Below are 21,979 nucleotides of genomic sequence, written 5' to 3'. Positions count from 1 at the left end.
GCCTAACTGAGGGATCAGGGTACCAGGAGTGATGGTGTAGTGCAGGCACAGGAGGCACACAGTTCAGCAGGGCAGACAGACTTTATTAGTGATATCAGTACAGCAGAGGTGCCCACGGAGCAGGGGGCAGGGGACCCATGCCTGACCAGTCCCCTCCTGCCCCTGCAGGACCCTACAAAGATGGGGCCTGGCCTAGACCACTTCCTCCTGCTCCACCTGAAACGTGGGGATAGGGACCCTGGGGCTGGCCTTGCTTCCTGCTCCTTTCTCATCAATCCACCAGTATTGTCACTTCCTTGCAGGATTAGATTTCCCTCCCCAGCCCCTAGGCAGGGAACCCTAGCTCATGGGGAGGGGCAGCTCTGAGGTCTAAGAATAGCCTGTAGGGCCCCTCCCTGCCCCGAACCCTTGAGTTCCCTGGGGCCCAATGCAAGCAGGTGGAGGGAAGACAGGGCTTCAGGGGCTGTGGGCCCCCAGCCGTTTGGGTTTGAGGGAGCCCCACAGTGACTGAACGCCCCTGCGGACAGTCCACCCTACACGCCGGGCAACGGACTCAGCCGGAGGCGCCGGGAGGCAGGAGGTGGAGGCCTGGGAACGGGCATCCAGACACTTCTGGTAGCGGAGCTGCAGAGAGACAGGAGGGGCAGTCACGACCCAGCCTGCCCACTGTGGGCTGGGTGCCACCACTCCACCACCCTGCCCACTTACCATGCATGCAGCCTGCACGGCCTCTGAGAGGCTGGCAGCATTGGGCTCGCACCAGAACATGTGGCAGCAGAAGGAGGCTGGGCCAGCAGCCATGATGAATGCAAACGTGTGGACATCTCTGCCCACGGCCAGGAAGGACAGGAAGCGCACCCGGCACTCCCCCAGCACTGCCTCTGTCTGCAGGGAGGGGAGCCAGTTGGAAAGGAACAGCCTGACCCTCTTCCACTGGGCACCTCCATCTTACAGGCAGCCCTTCCCCTCGCCCCTGGGCTCCCCTCCACGGCAAGGCGCGGCAGGTCTTTACCTGCTGGTGCAAGATGGTGAGGGTGGCAGGGGCCACACTGACATGACTTGGGGTCCACTGCTCACGGCTACTGGAGGACAAGACTGATTCCAGGGCCCCATTAATCACATCTACCCCTGAAAGACAAGGACATGAGCATGGCACTGCTGGGGGTGGGGAAAAGACACCCCAGCTCTACCCTAGACTTTCCAGCTCTGCCCCATCAAGCTCAGGGCCTCGGCTCCACCCCGGCTTCACTAGCCTACAGCTCCTGACAACACGGCGCACGTACCCCTTCCTTGGTGCTCTCCTCCTTGGCTTCGGGGACTTGGCACTTCTCTGGCCTCTTCCAGCATGAATCCCAAGCTTGGTTTTCCTCGCTGACTGCCTCTTCCTCCAGCCTCCGAAGCAGACTGACCCTACCCAAGCTCTGCCCTCTCTGTATCTTGCTTTCAGTGTTCATCCACATTCAGACCTTCCAGGGCTTCACACCACAGTGCCTCCCAGGTCAGCCCCTACAGGCCAGTCCTCTCCAACCTTTGGTTTTTTGTTTGTTTGTTTTAAGACATCCATTTGAGGAATGTTTACTTTCTTGATCATTACAGTGCACTCTGCCATTTACTATCTCACAACAGATTCCTTTATCACCATTTCACAGATAAGGAAACTGAAGATTTTAGAAATCAGGTAATAAACCTTAGGTCACACTGAGGAATGGGGATCTGAAGGCAGGCAGTCTGATTCCAGATCCTAGGTTCTTAGCCAGGCCTTTCTCCTCCCCCTTCTCTATATTCTTAGTTTTAGACCCAGAAGGGCTGTCAGAATCTTCACTGCGCTCAGTAATTTCTGTGATGTGCTCCAAGGCCAAGGAGCCCAAGTTTCCAGGCTTTTAGATCAATCAACTTGCCATTGTAACAATGTCTTCTCAACCTTAAACTGCTGTTACACATTTCCACCCATGCATCCCACTCCTGCTTGTACTCAGCAGAGAACCAAGGCAGGAGAACACGGCACGGTGGGGCACGTGTCCTGGTATCCACACTGCTCGTGATCTGGCTCTGTCACCTGTGCACCATCACAGTGAAGAGGTTAGAGTGAACGATGCCAGCGCAGAAGCACACACCACCGTGGTCAGCTCGCGGGCCCTCTTGCCCCTTTCAGTGCCTCTGAGCTACCGCTAGGAGTAGACCAGGTGGACCCTTTGTGGGCAGAGGACAAATGTCTTACTCAAAGGTCCTCCCTTATCTTGGCCTTGCTCATCTTACCTCTGGTTGGATCAAAGCCAAACTCCTCTCCTAAGCATGCAAGTCCTCCAAAAATTGGCCTCATCTGACCTGTCAAGCTTCACATTTTACTGCTCCCTGAACTTTGAATAATTTATGTAGCATTTATTAACATCTAATCTTGGCAGATGCCCAGGTAGACCAATGGAGAATACAAAGTAAGAGAAGAGGATGCCCTCAAGGGACAGACTGTAAGTGAGGGAAAAGCCTCTGTCTAGAGGGCCCTTCTCCCTTGACTGAGAAACTCCCAATTTTCACGCTTCAGGGTTCACCCAGGCCCCTCCTGGGAGGCCTTCCCTACTGCAGGGCAGAGAAAGGGCATTGCTAGGACAAGTGTTAGCACAACCCGTAACTGCTGGGAACCCTTTTCTCCACACTGGGCTATGGCCATCTCAAGTTTAATTCATGTCTGTGTCCCCAGTCCTAGAACAAGGCTTATCTACTGAAGGAATTCCAGATGCATGAGTAAGCCATCCTCAAGGCGACACGGGCAAATGTACCCAAACTGGTACAACCAAGCCACCCAGGAACCATGGAGGGTGATGACACAGGCAGGAGTGGGCGGGCCAGGGCAGAATGCAGAGGGCTCAGATGTTAATGACACTGATGCCAGTCAATGGAAAAGCTCAAGGATCATGAGTGTGAATCAGACATCAAGGTCAAAGTGCTTAATAAGCAGATGGAGCTGTGGGGGTGGCACCCGGCCCCAGAGTAGGGAGGACCAATGTGGAGGCGGGGAAAGCAGTGGAACTACGTGGCCTGGGAAAAGTCTGTCATAACTGGAAACAGTTCAGGACTGAAATCTGCACCCTGACCCCAGCCCCGAACTCCCAATCTCCCTTATCCTGCTGTGCATTTTTTTTTCATCTCAACTGTAGCCTTCCAACATTCTACATAATGTACCGATTTCATTGCCTGCCTATCCGAATAGAATGTCAGGTACTTGAAGGCAGGAATCTTGGTCAGTTTTGTTCATTAACATATACCGAGAACCTAGAGTAGAGCCTGGCTTAGATCAGGCCCTTAGTCATTTGTTGAATTAACGAGTGAATCTTCCCGCTTCAGGAGGGGCCAATGTTAAATTCATGGAGGTTAAAAGGGGAGCATAAATAAAGCATAAAATGAGCTTAGGGACGAGTGGGCAAAAGCCCTGGCTTCAGCGGAGCCGACTCATCGAGCCGGTGAGCAGCAGAGGGGCCGTCCAGGGCTGCAGGGGGCTGCTGTCGTGCAGTGAGAGCTTACGTGGGTGGCAGGTGGACAGGGGAGTAAGCATAATAACTGGAAGAGGCCACAGGGTTTCAAAGTTGGGGGTGAGGGAGGAGGAAACTCAGGCAAAGGTGGAGGGCTCAGCCACGCCCCCTTCCTGACCCCAGAGCAGGATCTTCTCACCACCTCCAGCTCCATGTCTGTGGCAGTGCCACTCCTCTGCAGATCCAGGCCTTCCTTCAAATCCCAGCTCAATCTCCACCCTATCTAAGGTTTTCGTCACTGAATGTAAGATGCTGATCATTAGTCAGCACGGTTTGAGAGGACAGCAGAGAACTGAAGATGACCAGGCTCTGAGTCCTGGGTCTACCATCTCCCAGCTATGCCCTCTGAGGCAAGTGTCATTCATTCTTTCATTTCTGTGTTTATCGATTCACCAACCACTATCAAGTTCTTCCCAAGTGTCTTTTGACATGACACCCAACCATTTGTTGAAGCAGTCTCCTTTTTCCCTCTGCCCTGTCTCCCTCTCACTCCCCTGGGCAGTTTCATCCTCCTCCACTGTCCATTAGATGTTGGAGGGGCTCACGGCCAGGCCTAGCCTCATTCCCTTCTCACAGCAGCTGCCCACCTGCCAGGGTCAGTCTTCTCCACACGCATGGCTTTGATTACCTCTCTAATCCAGTGATGCCCACCTTCGTATCTCCAGCCCAGACCTCTCCTCTCTCAATCCAGCTGCCAACCCGAGTTTGCCACTCAGCTTTCCCAAGGCACATTAAACTCGGGATGGCTGAAATCAAACTCAAATCTCCATACCAAAATGGGCTTCTTCCAGTGTCTGCTACCTTTAGAGAATGGCACTCTCCAGTTAGTTCCGAAAGCCAGGAAGCTAGGAGTCAGCCTAGAGGCCTCTGTCCCTCACCCTATATCCAACCAATCACAAGGCCTGTTGACTTTAACTGTCTAAATATCTCTTAAATCCACACACTCCTCCTCAGCCCCAGCAAAGTCCAAGATACTCTCATCACTGGCCACAACTCCTGCAAGATCCGCCTGAGTTCCCCAAATCCACCTCCACCTGCCGATCATCTTTCTCCGTGGTATAGCCAAGGTGAGCATTACAAAATTCAAAGGGTTACGCCAAGTGTGCTCTCCAAAACCCTCTCATAGCTCCTTACTGCTCTTATGATGAAGAACAAATGGTTTACATGGCTTATGAGGTCTCACAGGGTCTGACCGCTGCCCAGCTCCCAGCCTCACCTCATGCTGCTGGCCCTCTCACAATGCCTTTGAAGTGCCAAAGTGCCTTTCCCTGTGGCACACACTGTTCACTCTGCCCAGAATGACCTCTCCTGACTACTCCCATCTCCATCCCACTTGACCACATTAGATCCTATCCATTTTTTAATCTCAGTTCATATATCACTTTCTCCAGTCCTTTCTGACTCCCTAGACTAAGTGAGGCCCCTCTGTTACATGGTTTCCTAGCTCCTTGCTACTTTCTTTCAATGAATGACTCAATTTGTAATTATACATTTATTTTTGCAATAATGTAGTTCCTTTTTTCTACTGTAATCGCCTGTAACCTCCAGGAAAGAAGGACTGGCTATTGCTCTCCCAGGACCTGGCACGTGGTAGGCTGCATAGGTATTTGCTAAGTGAATGAAAAAGTAAATAACCGGCAGTGTGAAAGCACTGGAAATACGAGAGAATCTAATAGTCTCTACCCTTGGCTTCCTTATCTGTAAAGTGGGTATTATCATAATCCCAACCTCATAAGCTAAATGACATTTAAGGGAGTAGTTTATAAACAATAAAGCACATAACAAACATATTCCCTGCTTCCTGTCTAGATGCCCGCAGCCCACAGTTGGTGCCGTAGTATCAAGCCCAGCTCCTGGCTGCTCCGGTGTTTCCAGCCATCCAAGACCCGCCTCCCAACCCAACCAAAGCTTTTCAAGGGGATTCAAGAGTAGGTCTCCCTGTGTGCCTGGTTCACATTCAATGAAGGCAGGACACAGAGTGCAGCTGGGACAGAGGTACAGGAAGCGGGATGCATTTTGAAGAACAGGGTGACACCAAGCATGAGGAAGGTCTGGTAGAAGAGGCACTGGGAGAAAGAGGGTGGGGGCAGAGCTCTAGGATCAAGGTAGTGATCCCTGGGTGAAAAAGGACACCTACATACCAACAGGTTTAGCAACAGGCACATTCCCCAGGTAGTAGACTTGGAATTTTTGTACCAACTCATTCTTGGGAGCTGGGAATTCCACTGCAGGAGAGAAGAGGAGGATCAGTCACATGGCAGGTCTTGCTGACTCCCAGTCCCCAGAACCAGGGCATAAGCTGGACAGTCACCCACCCTCCCCCTCCACCTGCCTCTCTTTAACCAAAGTCCCTACACTCTTGATCCAAAGGATTAAGTCTCCGTTTTTCTACCATTCTGTCCAGTAGCTTGTGACGCTTCTTGGTTCACCCTACCTTTGCCAATAAAGGTGAGCTGGACCTGGCAGGGTTGTGACACTGACCTTGGAAAGGGACGTCCACAAGTTTAGAGTGGTCCAGGGAGAGTCCATTTACCAAGCAGCGGGCATTGCGCCGTTCGGCCATGATCTGAGGAAGGGAGGGGTGGAGGGGAAGAGCAAGGGAGGTCCTTTAGGGCTTCATCAAGCTGGAGACGCCCACCCCAACTCTGTGACCCCGCCCACATCCTTGTAGAGCAAAGGTGGCAGCTAGTCCAGGGTGCAGAGGGGCCGTGCCTTAGAGCAGATCTCATGCAGGCTGGTGGCGATGTTCTTGGCGGGTGCCTCACAGCGAAACACGTGGCACTTGAGCATCTGGGTCAGCTTATCGCGAGCTACGTAGGCAAAGTCCCTGTTGGGGGAGGGGCACCTCAGTGTCTCCCAGTGCCACCCAGTGCTGAGCCTCATCCCCACCCCACCCGTACCCTCCCTGTCCACTGCAGCTCCTCCAGGGCTTCTGCCCTCAGGATGGTGCCTTGTGGGTGCTGCCTTCTGGCTGGAGGGTAGACAGGCAAGCATGCCGAGGTAGGGGAGGATGGGCGAGCACAGCGGGCACGAGGGGCAGGGCAGAAGAGGGCAAGTCGGGTGCTTCTTAGCATCTGGTCCAAGTGTGGGGTGAGGAACGGTCAAGGTAAATTAGGCATAGTACCTCTCTCTGGGTCCCGCAGCACAAGAGAGGCAAAGAACAGAGTTAGGGAGGGGGGCCCCGTTCTGACTGCAGCATGAGCCCCCACCCGAGGATCCCTGGCCCTGCTCCCACCTTCCACTGTCCCGCCCGACGCCCCACACGCGAATGCTGACGATGGGCTGGGCGTGCAGCAGCGCCTGACTGTGTGGCTCCACCAGCTTTAGCGTCTCGTCCTCCAGCTGTAGCAGCAGATCCTTCCCCTGCAGGCCCAGGAAGCAGGCGCTCAGCGGTGCCGCAGCTGGGAAGGTGGCTGATCTTCACCACCTCCAGCTCAAGGGAGGTGAGCCGCAGCTTGGGGGCCCTTGCTTTGGTGTCAGTCTGGTAGGGGTCACACCTGTCACCTCTGACGTGACTCCTTTTATCATCCCCATCGCCATGAGACAACCATCTCCTGAGGGCCCAACCTGGAGTCACAAGTCCATCTCATAGGCTGTCACTCGCTGGGTCCATACTCCCTGCCCCAGCCCTCCCATGGGCAGCTCGCTGTCCCAGCCCTTACCTCCCCTTCACTTCTCTGCTGCCCACCACCCTGTCAGCTCAGGCCCTCACCTCCCCCCAGCCCCCAGACATGGGGTCGTGCAGGTTGTTTTTGTGGTAGGAGAGCTGACGGATGCAGTTGTTGACAGCCACGCTGCTGCGGCCAGGGGCCAGCTCCTCCTCGGTCATCTCCACCCAGCCTAGGGAGCGCACGGCGAAGCACTGCCAGACACAAAAGAGGGTGTGGGGGTAGAGGGTCTGAGCTAAAACTGGAAGAGCCCCCAGCCCAGGACAAGGGAACTTTACTGAGACCAGAGGAGTTCCTGACTCAGAACATGGTGGGTAGGAGGGTTTAACACTAGGCTCTATAAACAGGATATAGTTGGCAGGAGGGGTGATGGTCTCGGAGGAGACCCTTGCTAGTCAAGGAAGCATCTGAGTCAAGTCTGGAATGGCCCCTGCCAGGCCACTGGGCTGGTTGAGTTAAAAACTGAGGAGCCTCCCACTCAGACACAGGGGTCTGTGCTGAGACTGGAAGAGCTTCAGACCTGGGGGCTGGACTGAGACCAGAAAGGCCCCCAGAACATGACCCGAGGGGCTCTCCTGCACATGGGCCCGGGGGAATGGGCATTGGTCTTGAACAAACCTTGACCCCTGGGTTGGCATTCCGTGGGGACAGCTTCTCCTCCTCCTGGGGCAATGGCTCTGGGCTGGAGGCAGATGGTAACACTTGGTACAGGCCTCCAAACAGGGAGCTGTCCCAAGGCCCCTTCCAGGTAGATCCATCCCACGGCTAGCCCATTGTGTCATGCCTTCCCTCTCACCTGTGGCTCTGAGCCGGGAAGGGCAATGTCCCCTCCTCAGGGTCCTTCAGTCCTAAATCCATCGGGGCTTCCTCATTAGGTTCATCCTTGGGGAGAGGAGAGAGGAATCAGGACCCAAACGATGCCCCTTCTCCAGCTCCCCCATTGTGAAGGAGGGCCCCCCTCTCACCTTCCAAAATTCTCCATCCTCGAAGCCTTCTCCATGGGTGAAGCCCGTCCAGGTGAGCTAGGAGGGGGGGACGGGAGCAAGGAATGGGTGGCTCATCTTGCTCCAGCAGCACCACCCTCACCCCTGGTCAAAGTCATCAGGCCTGTGAGCCTCACCTGGGACTCCTCTCGGGGGCTGCTCCCCTGTGACGGGGAGGCCCGGCCCGGGGGCTCCCACTGGGTGGTTCCCGTTGGGATGTGCCAGTAGTAGGTCCCTGAGGTGTCCTGGACCCTCATCCATCCGGCCGGCAGGTCGGAATCCGTCTCGAAAGCGTTGGGGTTCCAAAAGGAATCTGCCAGGGGGGGAGGCTTGGTGAATGTCTGCCCCCACGAAAAGCAGATAGTGAATGGGTGCTATGCCCACCCCCTCCCGAGACCCCATGGTGGAGAAGGGGTGGGGAAAGGGCTCCAGCACAAGGTTCCTGCTTCCCCCTAGAGCCTGAAATCTGGAGTCACAGCATGGCAGGGGGCACCAGCAGAGAACGTGACTCAGGTCTCCTCCTGGGCTCTGCTCCTGGCTAATGTGGCCACACAGAGGGAAAGAGGAAGGCAGAGAGAAGGGAGGGAGGTTGAGTGACCCCAAATGACCTCCTGTCACACATATCTGTATCTCAGGTGCACACATTTACCAGCTCCTGCACACACATACATGCACACAGACATACAAAACATACAACACATACAAGCCCTACTACACAACTGTGCAACCACCACAAACACAAGGATGTGCACAAACAGGAAATAGCTGCACAGACAGCAGGTTTCATATACAGGTGCATTCGCATGTGCAGGGGCAGACACACACACCATCTCCAGCCATCCACGAATGCAAACACCACATACAGAGGTGTGCACACACACAGCTCTCTATTCCAGCCCCTGCCATACGTGTGTGCAGAGACCACACCCACAACGACCACCAACACGTGTGGGTACCACAGACAGTGAATACACATTCAGACACTCACACCCTGACCCCTGCCACACACAGATGCAGGCAAACGTTTCGTGCACATGCACACACACCCTGCACCTGTGACATAGCCCCTCCTCACCGGCAGAGCCACACCGCTCCAGCCCTGCAGCCCGGCTCTTGCCTCCTCCGATGCTGCTCTCCCTGCCAGCCCCACCCCACATCATGTCCAGCCCTGTGCTGCCTCTCACCTGGGCTGCTGTCCTGCAGGATGATGGCCAGGAAAATGTCCTGGGAGAACATGGCGCTGGCTTCCAGCCCCTCCTGCCTCCACCCTCCCTCCTCACAGCCCCTCCAGCCCAGCCAGCTGGGCTCACAGCCTGGTGCTGGGCTGCAGAGAAAAGCTCATCCCGCCCCCTTCTCACCAGGGCAGAGTGCCTGCCAGGCAAGATCCTCCCCCGCCTGGAGCTCACTAGGGAGGGGCAGGACCACCAGGGAAGGGGATGGGGAGTGGGTTCGTGAGACCCTAGCCGTCCCTGTTCACACCTCTTCTTTCTGATCCTGACTCCCCTCCCCCAATCCTGAATCTCCATTCCACCTCACAGCGGTCACCTCAGTGTTACAGTCACACAAAGTCTTAGGGACACCAGGAGGCTCACCCCCTCGGGAATACCCCAGCCACCTGGGGCCCTGCAAAGCCTAGAGCTCTCAGCACAAACAGGGTGTGGCTTCAAGGCTTCCAGGGATCCCTGCCTTCACCCAGAACCTGCCCAGCAGTTCAAGCCCAAGAGTGGGCCTCAGGGGCTGGGCCCCAGCAAGCTTGAGGCTGGGCTTGGGGCTTCCCAGCACCAACCCCCCTCACCTGCCAGGGCCCAGCCAGGCTGCAGCGTCTCCTCGGCAACCGCAGCACCAGGACCGGCTGGGAGCGCCCAGACTGCTGACGTGCTTCCCGTTACCAGGGAAACCAGGAACCCTGACTGGTCCAAGAGGCAGCGCTGAGGGACAGGCAGTCCCCAGACCCAGGCTGCTGGGCAACCAGGCAGGAGGGCAGGGAATGGGCGTGGTTACACCCGGGTGGCTGCATACCTGATGGGAGAGTCACTGGGGCAAGGTGCCTCACCACCCTCCGCTTCCAGGTCAGGTGGGCCCACACAGGAGGCGCTCTTCTTGCCCATCCAGCCTTCTAGGTACCCACTGCTGCTTCTTTTCCCCCCACCCTCCCCTCACCTCAGGCCCTAGGAAATTAGAATGCCTCCTCTTCCCCAGAGACCCTCCATCGCCCTCAGGCCAAACCTTCCAAGAGCACCACACCCAGGACAGCCGTGCTCCCCAGAGCCATACCCTTCTTCCTGAAGGGTCATACACCCCTTGAATCTGGGGACTAGTTCGCCATCTTCTGACTGAGTCACACACACCAATCCATCTGCCATCCCCGTCAGCCTGCACCTTCCTGCTTCAAAGAGCTTCATCCTTCCGATCTGTCCTGGAGGGGCCGCTCTCCCCGCCCCTACCCTGACCATCTGGGAGGCCCTTCTGGAGCTTGGCACGACTCCCTCTGAGTATAGCCCCACCCGGGGCCTTTGCTTCCACAAGCACACATTTATTCAGGAATGTACACTTTAACTCCTGCATCAGTTCATTCAGGTGCTCCCCCACGCATTCAAAGGTTCATGTATCATTCAGTCATTCATCCATCCACACATGCCTTCCTGGCTAAGCCAGATGTAGTCACCCGCTCAGGAGTTAGTAATGCTCTCTCCTTTTCTCCACCCCCACGTCACTGCCCTAGTCCAGACTACCGGTATTTTCACTTGGATCACTGCAACAGCCTCACAAGTGGTCTCCCTCTTCCTGTCTAGTCTCCTCCAACCTGGGCTGCACACTGCAGCCCAAATGATTGTTCCAAAATGCTAAACTTCTCTCCAGCTGAATACTCTGTTCTCTTCACCCTCAGAAGAACCCAAATTCCTCTGCAGGGTATGTGTGCCTTAATCGCCTGCCTCTCCGCCTTACCTCTGACCACCCCCAAACCCCTGGTCTCTCTCTCCCTGCTTGGGACATGCCCCTTATCCTCTCAGAGCCCAGCCCCCTCCCCTGGATCTCCACCTGGCCTCACCCACTCCTCCCTCAGGCATCAGTGTAAAGGTGGCTTCTCAAAACTGACCCACTCCCCTCTCCCCCACCGGGTACATGGCAGCGTTGGGTGCCCCTCCTGCACCTCCCCCACCCCAGTGCTCAGACTGCCTGTTCATTTCTGTCTCCACTCTAGACTGTGAGTGTCACGAGGGCAGGAACATCTGTCGCCTGCAGTACGCATTCTCACATTTAGGACAAGGCCTGGCACCAAGTAAGAACCCAACACAAGTAGTAAAGTTCATTCACTCATCATTTATTCATTCATTCATTCACATACATGCATCCAATCAACAACTTTGTGGAGATCCTAGAGTAGGAAGGAGAAAATAATGTTTAATCAATTCTACTACATTCCTGCAGGAGCCCAGACCTCCTCTGTGGCCTTCCTGGTGATAACAACACAGTCACAAGAGTAAGCAGTGATACAGGCTGGCCCTGCACCACCACCCTCCACTTCCACAGCCTCCAGCGGAGCGGGATCCTTCAGGTTCTCTCGTCACACCAGCTCCCTTGCTGAGGCCGCTGCCCGCACCCAGCATTCCTTTCCCAGCTCTTCAGCAGTTCTGTCCTCCCACTCCCGGCAGGCTCACAGACCAGGCCACCAAAGTGACCATCCAGGAGGCCCTGAGCAACCAGGTCCTCCGTTATTTGGCCTCTGACTCACACCCCCTACGGCAGGGGTAGCAAACAAGCAACTTGCAGACTGATGCAAGCCTCAGATAGATTTTGTGTGGCCTATGTGGTATTTTTTAGAAAGCAGAACTGGTTGTTAACATTTAGAAATTAGGATGTTTCACATCAATATCTAGTTTTCAGTCTCCCTTGAAAAGTTACATGAACTGGCTGCATCAAGACTACACTTTTCCCTGCTCAACCCTATAAATGAGCAGCTGGAGTGGAGTAGTAGCTGTTCCCTTTAAGGAGGATCCAGGCGCTGACCATCAATGGCCACTAAAATCCTTCAAAAGCGAGTCAATCAGACTGTGAATTTGACAAAAGTACTCAACACCTATGAAGTATTCTTGCAAAAACAAAGCCCCAAAACCCTCAAATCTGAACCTGACCATGGTTCTAGAGCTCACTGCCAATTTACGGGGTATCCAGGGGGAGAGGACCATGTTCAACACCACACAGGAGGAGTCTGCAAAATCAGCCCACAGAAAGCCCAGGACAAACAGCGCAGTGGTCTCAATTAATACAGCAACAAAACTGGGAGCAAAAATAGAGGGAGGGATCATGTATAGATCACAGGAAACTCTGAGATGTATCGACCATCAAAAAGTCTGCTCCTGTTTGGATATTGATGCAAAGAATCAAATCAAAGGGGACAAGAGGACACTTGTTAGACAACTGGGAAATGTAAACATTGACTGGAAACTGTGATATTAAGGAATTATTGTTAAATTTTTGTAGGCATGATACTGCTATTGTGGATTTTTTGGATGAGTTTTATCTTTTGGAAATGCATGAATGATGTATACGCATGACTGGGACATTGTGCTGTACACCAGAAATTGACACATTGTAACTGATTGCACTTCACCAAAAAAAAAGGAAAGAAATGCATGAGTGAACATTTACATATTTGCTTCAAAATAACCTAGGGTGGGGCCCAGGAGTAGCTTGGGGTATAGATGTAGCAAGGTTAGCCATGTGTTGCTAATTGTTGAAACTGGGTCATGGGTAAATCAGGCTCCTTATTCTATTATTTTTGTATATGCCTGAAAAGGCCCATAGTAAGCTTCTGAAAGAGGGTGGCGTGCTGCTCTTGGCTCATCTGAGCCGCATGCTCCCTTCAAAGGTCCCCCAGCCTGGGCTGTGGGGATGGTGCCTGCTGCCTGGTGCCAGGGGAGTCCTTCCATGCACTCCAACCCGCTCCGGGCTTGCGGCTGCAGCCCTCTGCTCCTCAGTTCTGTCTGCATCTCTAAGTGACACCAACAAATGCAGAGACCCAATTTATTTAAACGGGACACATTTAATGATCAATCCTCAGAGTCCTAATATCTATCCCCCCAGCCCAATGAAGCATGTTTATTCTTCCTTTGTTTCCTAACTTTTAGCCAATATCCTATTCCTGACAAAACAGCATTCTTGCAATGCCCAGCACAGTGCTCTGCACATAACACCCCTGGCCTTTCCAAACAGACCCCGGTGGGGAGGTGTTGCCTGCTACAAACTGTCCTGGGTGCACCTGGGCCCATCGTGCTGTATGCATTGGTGACAACATAAGGCAGGGCCAAGAGCTCAGGTCCACACTTGGACCTGGTGTAGATCTCAGGACCACTGTGATCTCAGGCTACCTGTGACCTTGGGAAAGGGCTAAACCTCTCTAAGGCTCTTTTTCGTCACCAGCAGTATGGGCATAATAATGGTATCTACTTCACAACGTTATAGTGAGGACTAAATAACAGTAAGGCTGAGCACAGGGCCCGCACCTGGTAAGTGCCCCACAAACAGACCAAGTCCATAATCCATCACGGGGTGTGTGATGGGTGGGTCCGTCAACTTGTTCAAGCACTCTGAATGTAGGGACAGTTTCCTTCGGAGAAACTGGGCATGGCCAGCTGAGGACTGGGGACACGGGCTCTGCGACTCACACCCAGGCTGACCCTGGCCTCTGTATGCGGGGACCTACCCTCTGCCCTCCTGCCCTCCCACATTCTCCAGTCAGTCTCCACAAGGTACCTGCGTCCTCCGGGGAGCCATAGGAGGGGCTGCCCTGGGATAAGGTAGCCCAGCTGGAGTCCTCGTCACTGGCCGCACTGTTCCGCATGCCAAACAGGAGGCTGGCACTCTTGCTGTGCTCCCGGGGGCCGTCTGCAAGGGCCCGGGGCCCCGGGGGCACCTCCGTACTATCCAGGGGCTCCGGCAGCCCTGGGGGAGAAGACAAGTCCTCCTCCTCCTCCTCATCTTCATCATCCTCCTCCTCCTCGGCCTCCCCTGCCGCCTTCTCCTCTCCGTCATCGGGGCCCTGCTCGTGGGCACTGATGATCAGGCCGGGTCCTCGGAGCCCTCTGTTGGCCGCGTTGTGGGCGGAGAGCTCCAGCTCAGAGTACAGGTGCATCAGGCCTTTGGGGCCCAAGGGTGCTGTCTCAGGCTCCTGGCCGGCCTCCTCAGCCAGGGTCAAGGTCACGTTGCGGTTCTGGTCACGGTGAGCCGTGGCAGCCCGCCGGAGCTGGTTCTGTCCCTCCTTTAGCCACTTGGCGTTGGCAGGGCCTGGCTCGGGCCCGCCACCCTCCCCCATGGCGCTGCGCAGGTCCTTGGGTCCCACGGCCGTGGCCTGCAGTTTGGCGTTGAGCAGCTGGTTGTGGGCGGCGTGCAAGGGCAGGGGCAGGCTCAGGGCGGGGCCTCCGTGGCTGTTGGCATTAATGGCCAACTGGCTCAGGGATGATGGAACAGACATGGCCTTGGCAGATCCTGCAGGTGGGGAGGGGAGACCATGTTGAGCCTTCTGCCCCAGGCCCGTGTCCTGTATCTCCTTATCTCCCTACACTCAGCTGGCTACCACACACTGCTGTCCTCTGAGCTATTTTCCCAGGAGAATAACTGGGCTTGACTTCCGTCCACCATCACCACCACCATTCGTTCCACCACCACCCCACTGGCCAGGCCCAGGCCCATAGCCCACCCCATCCCCAAATCCCCAGCCCTGAGCTTCCTGGGACAGCACAGCCAGCCCCTGCTTTGCTCTCACTCCCAAGGGCTGAGACTCCACACAATGGCTCTCTGTGCATCCCCACCCCCAGCTCATCCGACTGGGGCTTACTGTGCCAGGGCCACAGCTGGTGTGGGACCGGCTCATGTGTTCTGGACGCTGAACACTGCCTGCCCCCTTCCTCCTGCTACCCTACTATCCACAGCCCCACCACTGTGAGCTCCCAAGGCTGTGTTCCTATCATCATAGGAACCAATCAGCCCCCAAGCCCACCCTGCACTAGGGACTGTAGGACAAGAGAGAATGAGCCACAGACCCAGCCCTTGAGGGCATGGTCCTGGGAAGGCAGGTCACAAAAGAAGGACCTTCAGCTCCAATTCATGGCTCCTTTGGCCAGCTGGAGCTGCATTTTGGCGACTGTTTCTATACAGCATCTCACCTCGGGTACCAGTTCCTCTGCCAGCCCCTATAATGCCAGATGCCTGGGCCACCGCAGAAGCCTTTGATTGGGACCCTCCAGCCCTTCAGGTCTTTATCCAAATGTCACCTTATCAGCAAGGCCTTCCCTAAATACTCTTTTTAAAACTGCAGGCCACCATGCCCCCTCTCAGCAATCCCCAAACTCTCCCCAGCACCTCACACCACCTGACATGCTAATTTATCATCTAGTTTGTTTAATGATTGTCTCCTCGTGACCATAATTTCAGTTCCATGGTGGTGAGGACTTTGGCTTTTTTTTTTTTAATACAGTTTGCCTAGAGCTTAGCCCAGTGCTGACACAGAGTAAAACCTCAATAAATATTGGTTGAATCAATGTATTAATCTCCCCTCCTACCTCCCCCAGACCCTGTTTAACAACTCCTCTATCAGTTTCAGAAAAATTTTGGTCATGTGATTGTGTCTCAATCATTGCTCCTAGTACCCACCCAAACACCACGTGCCCTTCAGGTGAGGGACTCTCCTGTTCCACAGTGACAGCTCCCCGCTCCTGTCCCCTTGGACTCCCTCCTCCATCCTCAGAAGCCCTTCATGGATCACCTTCTCCACCTATCAGCCTTCCAATCCCATTTCCTTAATGATCCCACCCTCAAGGTGCCATTCCATGTCCCCATCTCCCTGACCTTCCTCTGCTGGGCTTCTCTCCTTCCCTGACCCCCACCATAAGGTACTTCGTCCCTGGGGCCTCCCGGCCCCCCATCTCACAGTTGGTTCTCCCTGATCAACCACTCCCCCATTCCCTCTCATCCTGGCCCTCTTAGGCAGCCCCTCTCACACTCCCCTCCCCTCCCTGACACCCTCCCTTAGAGTTCTCCCTTCCCACTTGACCTTCCCCCCACCACACAACTCTCCCTCACCAACTGCCCCCTGACACACACCTTCCTCTCTGACTCCCACTGCACAGCTCCCTCAGTTTCTCACCTGAGGGTTCTCCACCTCCCTGTTCCCCCCGAGTCCTTCCTCTCCCTGATGCCCCTGCCCCAGTTCTCCCTGCCTCCTCAGTGTAGCTCTCAGCACTGAGCATAGGCTGCAGTGAGGGGTTCAGGCTGCCTGGCAAGGCTCTGCCATCTCTCGGGTGCAGCACGTGGTCCTGAGGCAGGAGCCTTCACGCACCTTTCCATCATTTCTAGCTCTTCAGACCCTGGCACAGTGCTATGCCCTCACCTGTGAACTAAACGAAAGAAGGTTCCTGTCTGTGTCTGCCTCACGTGTAACTGCTGGTCTGCTTGGTACAGCTCCACCTGGGCAATGAGAAATCTCGTGGCCACTGGTATAAGTGAGAAAAATAAACGGCTCTGCCTCTATCCAGAACCAAAGCAATCTTCCAAAAATGGAAACCGGATTGTGTCACTCTCCAGCTCAAAAAATTAGATGGCTCACCGCTGCCTTCAGGATAACGTCTGTGCTTGTCAGCAGATCACCAAGAGCCTCACTGAGCCAATCCCTATGACCTCTCAGACCTCCTCTCCTGTCCTGCCTCCTTCACACCTTACACTCCAGCCATGTGAAGTATGGGGATTCTAGAGCACGTCACACACACACAGTCCTGGCTCTTTGTTTACACTGCTCCCTAGGCTTGGAATTCTGTCTCCCCTTGTGAGAACCTCTGCTCGTGTTTCAAAACTTGGCTCAGCGGTCACAGCTCCTAAGCAGTGAGTCTTTCCTGTTCAGTCCCCTCTCTCCATCCTCAGGTGTCCATTCCCTCCTCTGTGTCTCACGATACCCAGTACGGGATTCTATCAGAACATCTGACACCGTGTCTTATTCAACTTCACACTCCCATTACCAAAAAGAGTGCACTGTGCATCTGCACAGAGTGGGCCCCTGGTCAGGAGGGAGCGGTGAGAGGAACTAGGAACTAGGAAGCTTGGAACTAGTTGGGAAGAGACCCTGAGACAGGTGTGTGTGGCCCCATGGGCTGGGGATGGCAACGGGAGTGTCAGGGAGGGTCCCTGAGAAGGGACTAGGATGTGGCCCTACACAGGTGAGGGCTGAGATCTAGGAAAAAGGGAGTGAAGGGGTTAGCTTAAACCGACATTCTGGCTCAAAAGCTGTTCCTTTGCATGGCATCTCCATGAGTTCCTGTGACTCTGCCATGCTCAGAGCAGCATAGGGATGATGGGCCTTCTCTGAAGCAGGAGTGGATGGAGCCAGGTTTCTCAGCGCTCAGGCTGGGACCAACCTCCTTTGCACTTGGATGTGTGGTCTGGGAAGGGCACAGGCACTGTGAGGCTGGGATAGAGTAAAGCCAGGGTGACTTCAGGGCACCCCTGCCCATCTGGTCACCGAGGCAGAAAGCACTAGGGGAGGAAAAAGAAGCTCTGTCGGGAGTGAGCACTGAAGCCTGAGCACCTAGCCCAAGCCAGAGTGGTCACCTTTTGAGGTCAAAGTATGACCAGCTGCCCAGTATCTTCAAGAAGGGGCACAACCTAACCTCTCCCCTCTCACTGGGGTTACCCAACCCTGGAGCCTCTCAAAGGATGGAAAGAGCCACATGGATTCTGACTTAAGTCAGGGAACTGGGTGGGGCTCTCATGGGAGGAATTAAAAGAGTGGCCACTAAGCCTAACGGGGCTGGTATGAGACCACAGAGGCATGTGATGAGACCTGCTCAGGGTCAGTGGTCTTCTAAACTGATTGCTTACTATATGCCAGGCACCCCCACTGGGGGGTGGGGAGAGTGATGAATAATAAAGAAATGGCTCCTCCCCACGGAGCTCACAGTCTAGTGGGGAAATAGTCATTGAACAACTTGTTGCCATGCGGTGTAATGCCAGGATCTAGCACTCTAAGCACTTTTAGTAACTCTAAGCACTTCCTATTTGTTGAATAAATGATTGAGTATTACGATGGGGAAAGAACAGGGCACTACAGGAGCCCAAGCCTTACTTTAGCCAAGACATCGGCGAAGACCTGCCTGAGGATGTGACCTTCAAGCTGAGACGAGAACACAAATCTCCTTGGAACACTAGCTTCACCACCCCTCCTTCCCAGAGGATGAGCCCCACTCCTAATTCACAGAGGGAATGGAAGCCATCAGCCCAGGAAAGTTCTCAAACACACACACTTACTGACTCGGTATCTATCCTTTTCTCTACGTCTTCCTAAAACCAACTACTTCACCTGTCATTTAAATCCTTCCTTTCATGCCTCCTTCCAGAAATTTTATGCCACTGTTTATCCATTTTCTCTTTTATCTAATCAATTTCTCCTCTGGGATCCACTATCTCCAGCTTAAATACAGACTCTTTCTTGACCAGACTCTCCTCCAGTGCCACTTTCTGCTCGATCTCTTTGCTCCCCTAACATGCAAAATCCTTGAAATGTTTTCTTCACTCACTGTTGCCATTTCCCCACCTGGCTCTCACTCCTCAACTCTTTCCTGCTTCCACGCCCAATAAACCTCAGTAACAGCTCCTACCGAGGTCACCGTGACCTCTGTGTCATTTAATCCAACAGACCCTTGGAGTCCTCATCTTGGTTGTAGTCCCAGCAGCATCTGACACCATGGGCCTCTCATGGGCTTCCACACACCACATCTCCTGGTTTCTTCCTACTTTCTAGTTACTGTCTGGTGGTTTCTTACACTCCTCTGCTGGCTCATTTTCCTCCGCCAGCCATTACATGTTGGAGTTTCTCACGGTTTGTTCTTACACCCTTTTCTCTTTCTCATGCCCCTGGCTTCAGTTACCACCTATACACTGATGATTTCCAAAAGTACACCTCCATTTCAGACCCCTCATTTGAGCTCCAGACATATACATTCAACTGTCTACTCAATATCTCCACTTGGATGTCACAAAGGCCTCTCAAACCAATATCCCCATTCATGGTTCTCTCTCCCACAGCCTAACTGGTCCCCTTTCAGGATCCTGGCTCATGGGGTGACATGACCACCCATCCTGGTGTGTAAACCAGAAGTAGAGGTACCATTCCTGAAACTATCTTTTCTCTCACTCCCTACATTCAATTCTGGATTTGATTTACTCTCCATGTCCACTACTGTCAACAGTCCACACCAAGGACAAGGACCTTAAGATCAAAATTCTTAACATGGCCTAAATAGTCTGGCCTGTACCTTCCTCTCCAGCTTTGGCACTCTGCTATCCAGCCTCACTGGCCTTCTTTTGATTCGAAGATATCATGCTCTCTCCTTCCACAAGGTGTTTTTGCACATGACTCCCCTTCTGCCTAGAACCTCTTTCCCCTACCCTCTCAGCCTAACTCCTCTTCATCCTTCACCTCTTAGTTCAAAATGTCATGTTCTCAGAAGAGCCTTCCTTGACCTATCTCCCTACCTCCAGACCAGTTTAGCTAGTGCTCTTATGTGTTCTTAAAGCACCATCCATCTTTCCCTTCGTAGTACTTACTACATTTGTAATTTTATTCTTATCTGATTTCCCCCGTAGACTGTCAGCTCCAGGGGACAAGGACCAAGTCTCTTTTGCTCATAATTAAATCTTCAGTGCCTAACAATACCTGGTATATATTAGGTGCTCAAAGCATATGTTGAATGAATAAATGATGAGATAGATGTGCTTTTTTTTAAGGAAAATACTATGTTAAAGTATTAATGGGGGGTAGATAAGAGGGTATGCTATCAGAGCAGTCAAGGGAAAAAGGGGGTGTGTGGTCTAGATTATGTTTGGCAGCAGTCGGTGGGATGGAGTGAAATGAATGGATTTGAAAAATACTTGGGTAGTGGGTGCGAAAGAACTTGGTGATATAGATGTGGAGGGTGGAAGAGAGAAGTTAATCTAGAATGCTGTCCAGGACTCCAGCTCCGGTAACTGATTAAACAGTAGCCATTTCTGAGAGCTGAAGGAGGAACAGGTTTGGAAGAATGGCAGAGAGGGAGCATAGGGAGGGTCACACAGCTTGGGGTCTGGAAGCGTTGAAGTCCTGCTGGACTTCCAAGGGGCTATCATGAGACCAGGTGGATACTGAGTCTGGAGTTCAGGAAAGAGATCTGGGCGAGATATTTAAATCTGGTAACCATATATATGTGAAACCTGAAGACTTGAGGGTGATTAAAATATGAGGAGGAAGTGCAGAATGAGGGAAGATAGCCAGGAAAGAATCAAGAGCCTCCCACCATCTAAAGGGTGGGGAAGGAGGTCGCAAATCAGACTGAGAAGGCGCAGACAGTGCTGCAGGAGAGAAGCCAGGAGAACGTTTCAAGGAGGGTTGACATACACCACTGATAGTACGGAAATGTAAAGGGGCTAACAGGGAAGTGTCCATTGGAGTTGGTCTATGGTGACCTTGGCTTGAGCAGTTTCGTGGGTGCCAGAGGCAGAAGATCGAGTGAAGTCGTTTTAAGAATGAATAGGAAATGAGGAAATAAAAGACAGCAAGTGTAGACGAGGCTTTAAGGAGTGGAGAGAGCTAGGACTTTGCTGGAGGGGCTGGGAAAGCAAGAAACCCACAGGCAGATTCAAAATAGGTTGGGGATACCTTCTGAACCGGCGGTGGGAAAACGGCTCTAAATGAGCGCTCCTGCAGTGCTAGGCCTCCGGGCTGAGCTGGGGACACCGCCGGCCCCAGGGCACACCCCTCGGTCGCGGAGGGCAACAGAATGCGGCTTGTCAGATTCCAGGCCTAGGGCCCTGCAGGAATCCGTGTGATCTCTCTGCCTACCTCACCCCACGTCCCCTTCCCAGGCCTTGGCCTCCCCTCTCCCATCCCCTAGCTCCCATCCCCCACCTCCTAAAGCCCCTGCTTTCCATCCCCTATTTTCGTTCCCTATTCATCCCGGAGGGGCAGGAGGTAAAGGTCGGGGAGGGGACGGTGTGAGGACCGAAGTGGAGTCTACAAGGGGTGAGGTGGGCTGGGGTGGGGTGACAGAAGGGCGGTCAGAATACGCGGTGGGAGGGCCGCCCGAGGGATAGGGCCTGGCCGGGGGATCAGGGCTGCTGCAGAGTCCGCCCGCCGCTGGGGGTCCGGATCCGACCGCCCGGGCTGGGCCCCGACAGGGGCAGCTCCTACCTGTGAGGGGAGGCCCCAGGCCCAGGTAGCGGAGGTGGCTCAGGCTGCGGGGCTCGGGCTCCGCGGTGGCTTCTCCATCACAACATCCCCCGCCCAGGAGCGCGCGGGCCGCGGGACCGCGCCCGGAGCCGCGGAGGCGCGCGCGGACCAGGGGGTGGGGGAGGGGCGCCATCTTGGGCCGGGCGCGAGCCCCTCGGGGGCGCCACTTGCTGCAGCCGAGCGGAGGGCTCCTCCCTACGGGCCCCTCGGGCCTCGGTGAGCCCCGCGGCCCACACCCCCTCGCCGGCCGCCATCCCTGCGCCCGTGTCCCGGGGTCCCTGAGCGCTGCCCCAGCCTTCGCCGACCCCCGCTCAGCCTGGCACCGCCCTCCACCACGAGGCCCCAGACTCACCCTGCGCGCCCCGCAGGGCCCTGGCCACGCACCCCGGCGGGGCGACGCACGGACGAGGTTGCAGCCGGGTGGTGCCGGGCCGTGGCCGCGCGGGGAGGGGCTCCGAGGAGGCAGCCTGCTCCGCTCTTGCGGCAACACTCCCTGACGTCCTGGTGGAGAGGCGATGAGGACGCAGCGTTGGTGATAATAATAGCTTGTATTTA

General features: G+C 54.6%; 1 protein-coding gene across 4 annotated transcripts; it reads right to left on the bottom strand.

Moving 5' to 3' along the window:
* Window positions 1–62: 62 nt before the first annotated feature.
* Window positions 63–21,891, bottom strand: APBB1 (amyloid beta precursor protein binding family B member 1). Of its 4 annotated transcripts, none has more exons than XM_064492619.1 (14): window positions 21,777–21,891; window positions 13,930–14,661; window positions 8,313–8,488; window positions 8,158–8,214; window positions 7,989–8,074; window positions 7,811–7,874; window positions 7,237–7,386; window positions 6,760–6,887; window positions 6,237–6,351; window positions 6,006–6,090; window positions 5,666–5,749; window positions 1,013–1,128; window positions 709–885; window positions 63–624 (listed from the first exon to the last, which is right to left on the bottom strand). In XM_064492619.1, exons 2-14 carry the CDS (start codon window positions 14,645–14,647, stop codon window positions 457–459), a joined length of 2,124 nt encoding a protein of 707 aa, XP_064348689.1. In that variant the 5' UTR covers window positions 14,648–14,661; window positions 21,777–21,891; the 3' UTR covers window positions 63–456. The 4 variants fall into 4 exon arrangements, with proteins under 4 accessions (XP_064348689.1, XP_031316014.1, XP_064348690.1 ...); XM_031460154.2 differs by lacking the exon at window positions 21,777–21,891 and adding an exon at window positions 21,386–21,517; XM_064492620.1 differs by lacking the exons at window positions 13,930–14,661; window positions 21,777–21,891 and adding an exon at window positions 9,971–10,033.
* Between the last annotated feature and the right edge of the window lie 88 nt (window positions 21,892–21,979).

The sequence above is a fragment of the Camelus dromedarius genome, chromosome 12 (genome assembly GCF_036321535.1).
Source record: "Camelus dromedarius isolate mCamDro1 chromosome 12, mCamDro1.pat, whole genome shotgun sequence".
Taxonomy (NCBI): domain Eukaryota; kingdom Metazoa; phylum Chordata; class Mammalia; order Artiodactyla; family Camelidae; genus Camelus; species Camelus dromedarius.
The sequence above is the reverse complement of the archived record's forward strand: the minus strand, read 5'-3'. Positions and strand labels throughout refer to the sequence as shown.

Excerpts from the sequence above, each read along its gene's own strand:
- APBB1 (XM_064492619.1), bottom strand. The coding sequence starts at position 14,647 with ATGTCTGTTCCATCATCCCTGAGCCAGTTGGCCATTAATGCCAACAGC. Across the intron at positions 8,489-13,929 it reads TGGCTCCCCGGAGGACGCAG|ATTCCTTTTGGAACCCCAAC; the intron begins GTACCTTGTGGA and ends CCCCCCTGGCAG. Across the intron at positions 886-1,012 it reads TCACCATCTTGCACCAGCAG|ACAGAGGCAGTGCTGGGGGA; the intron begins GTAAAGACCTGC and ends CCCTCCCTGCAG.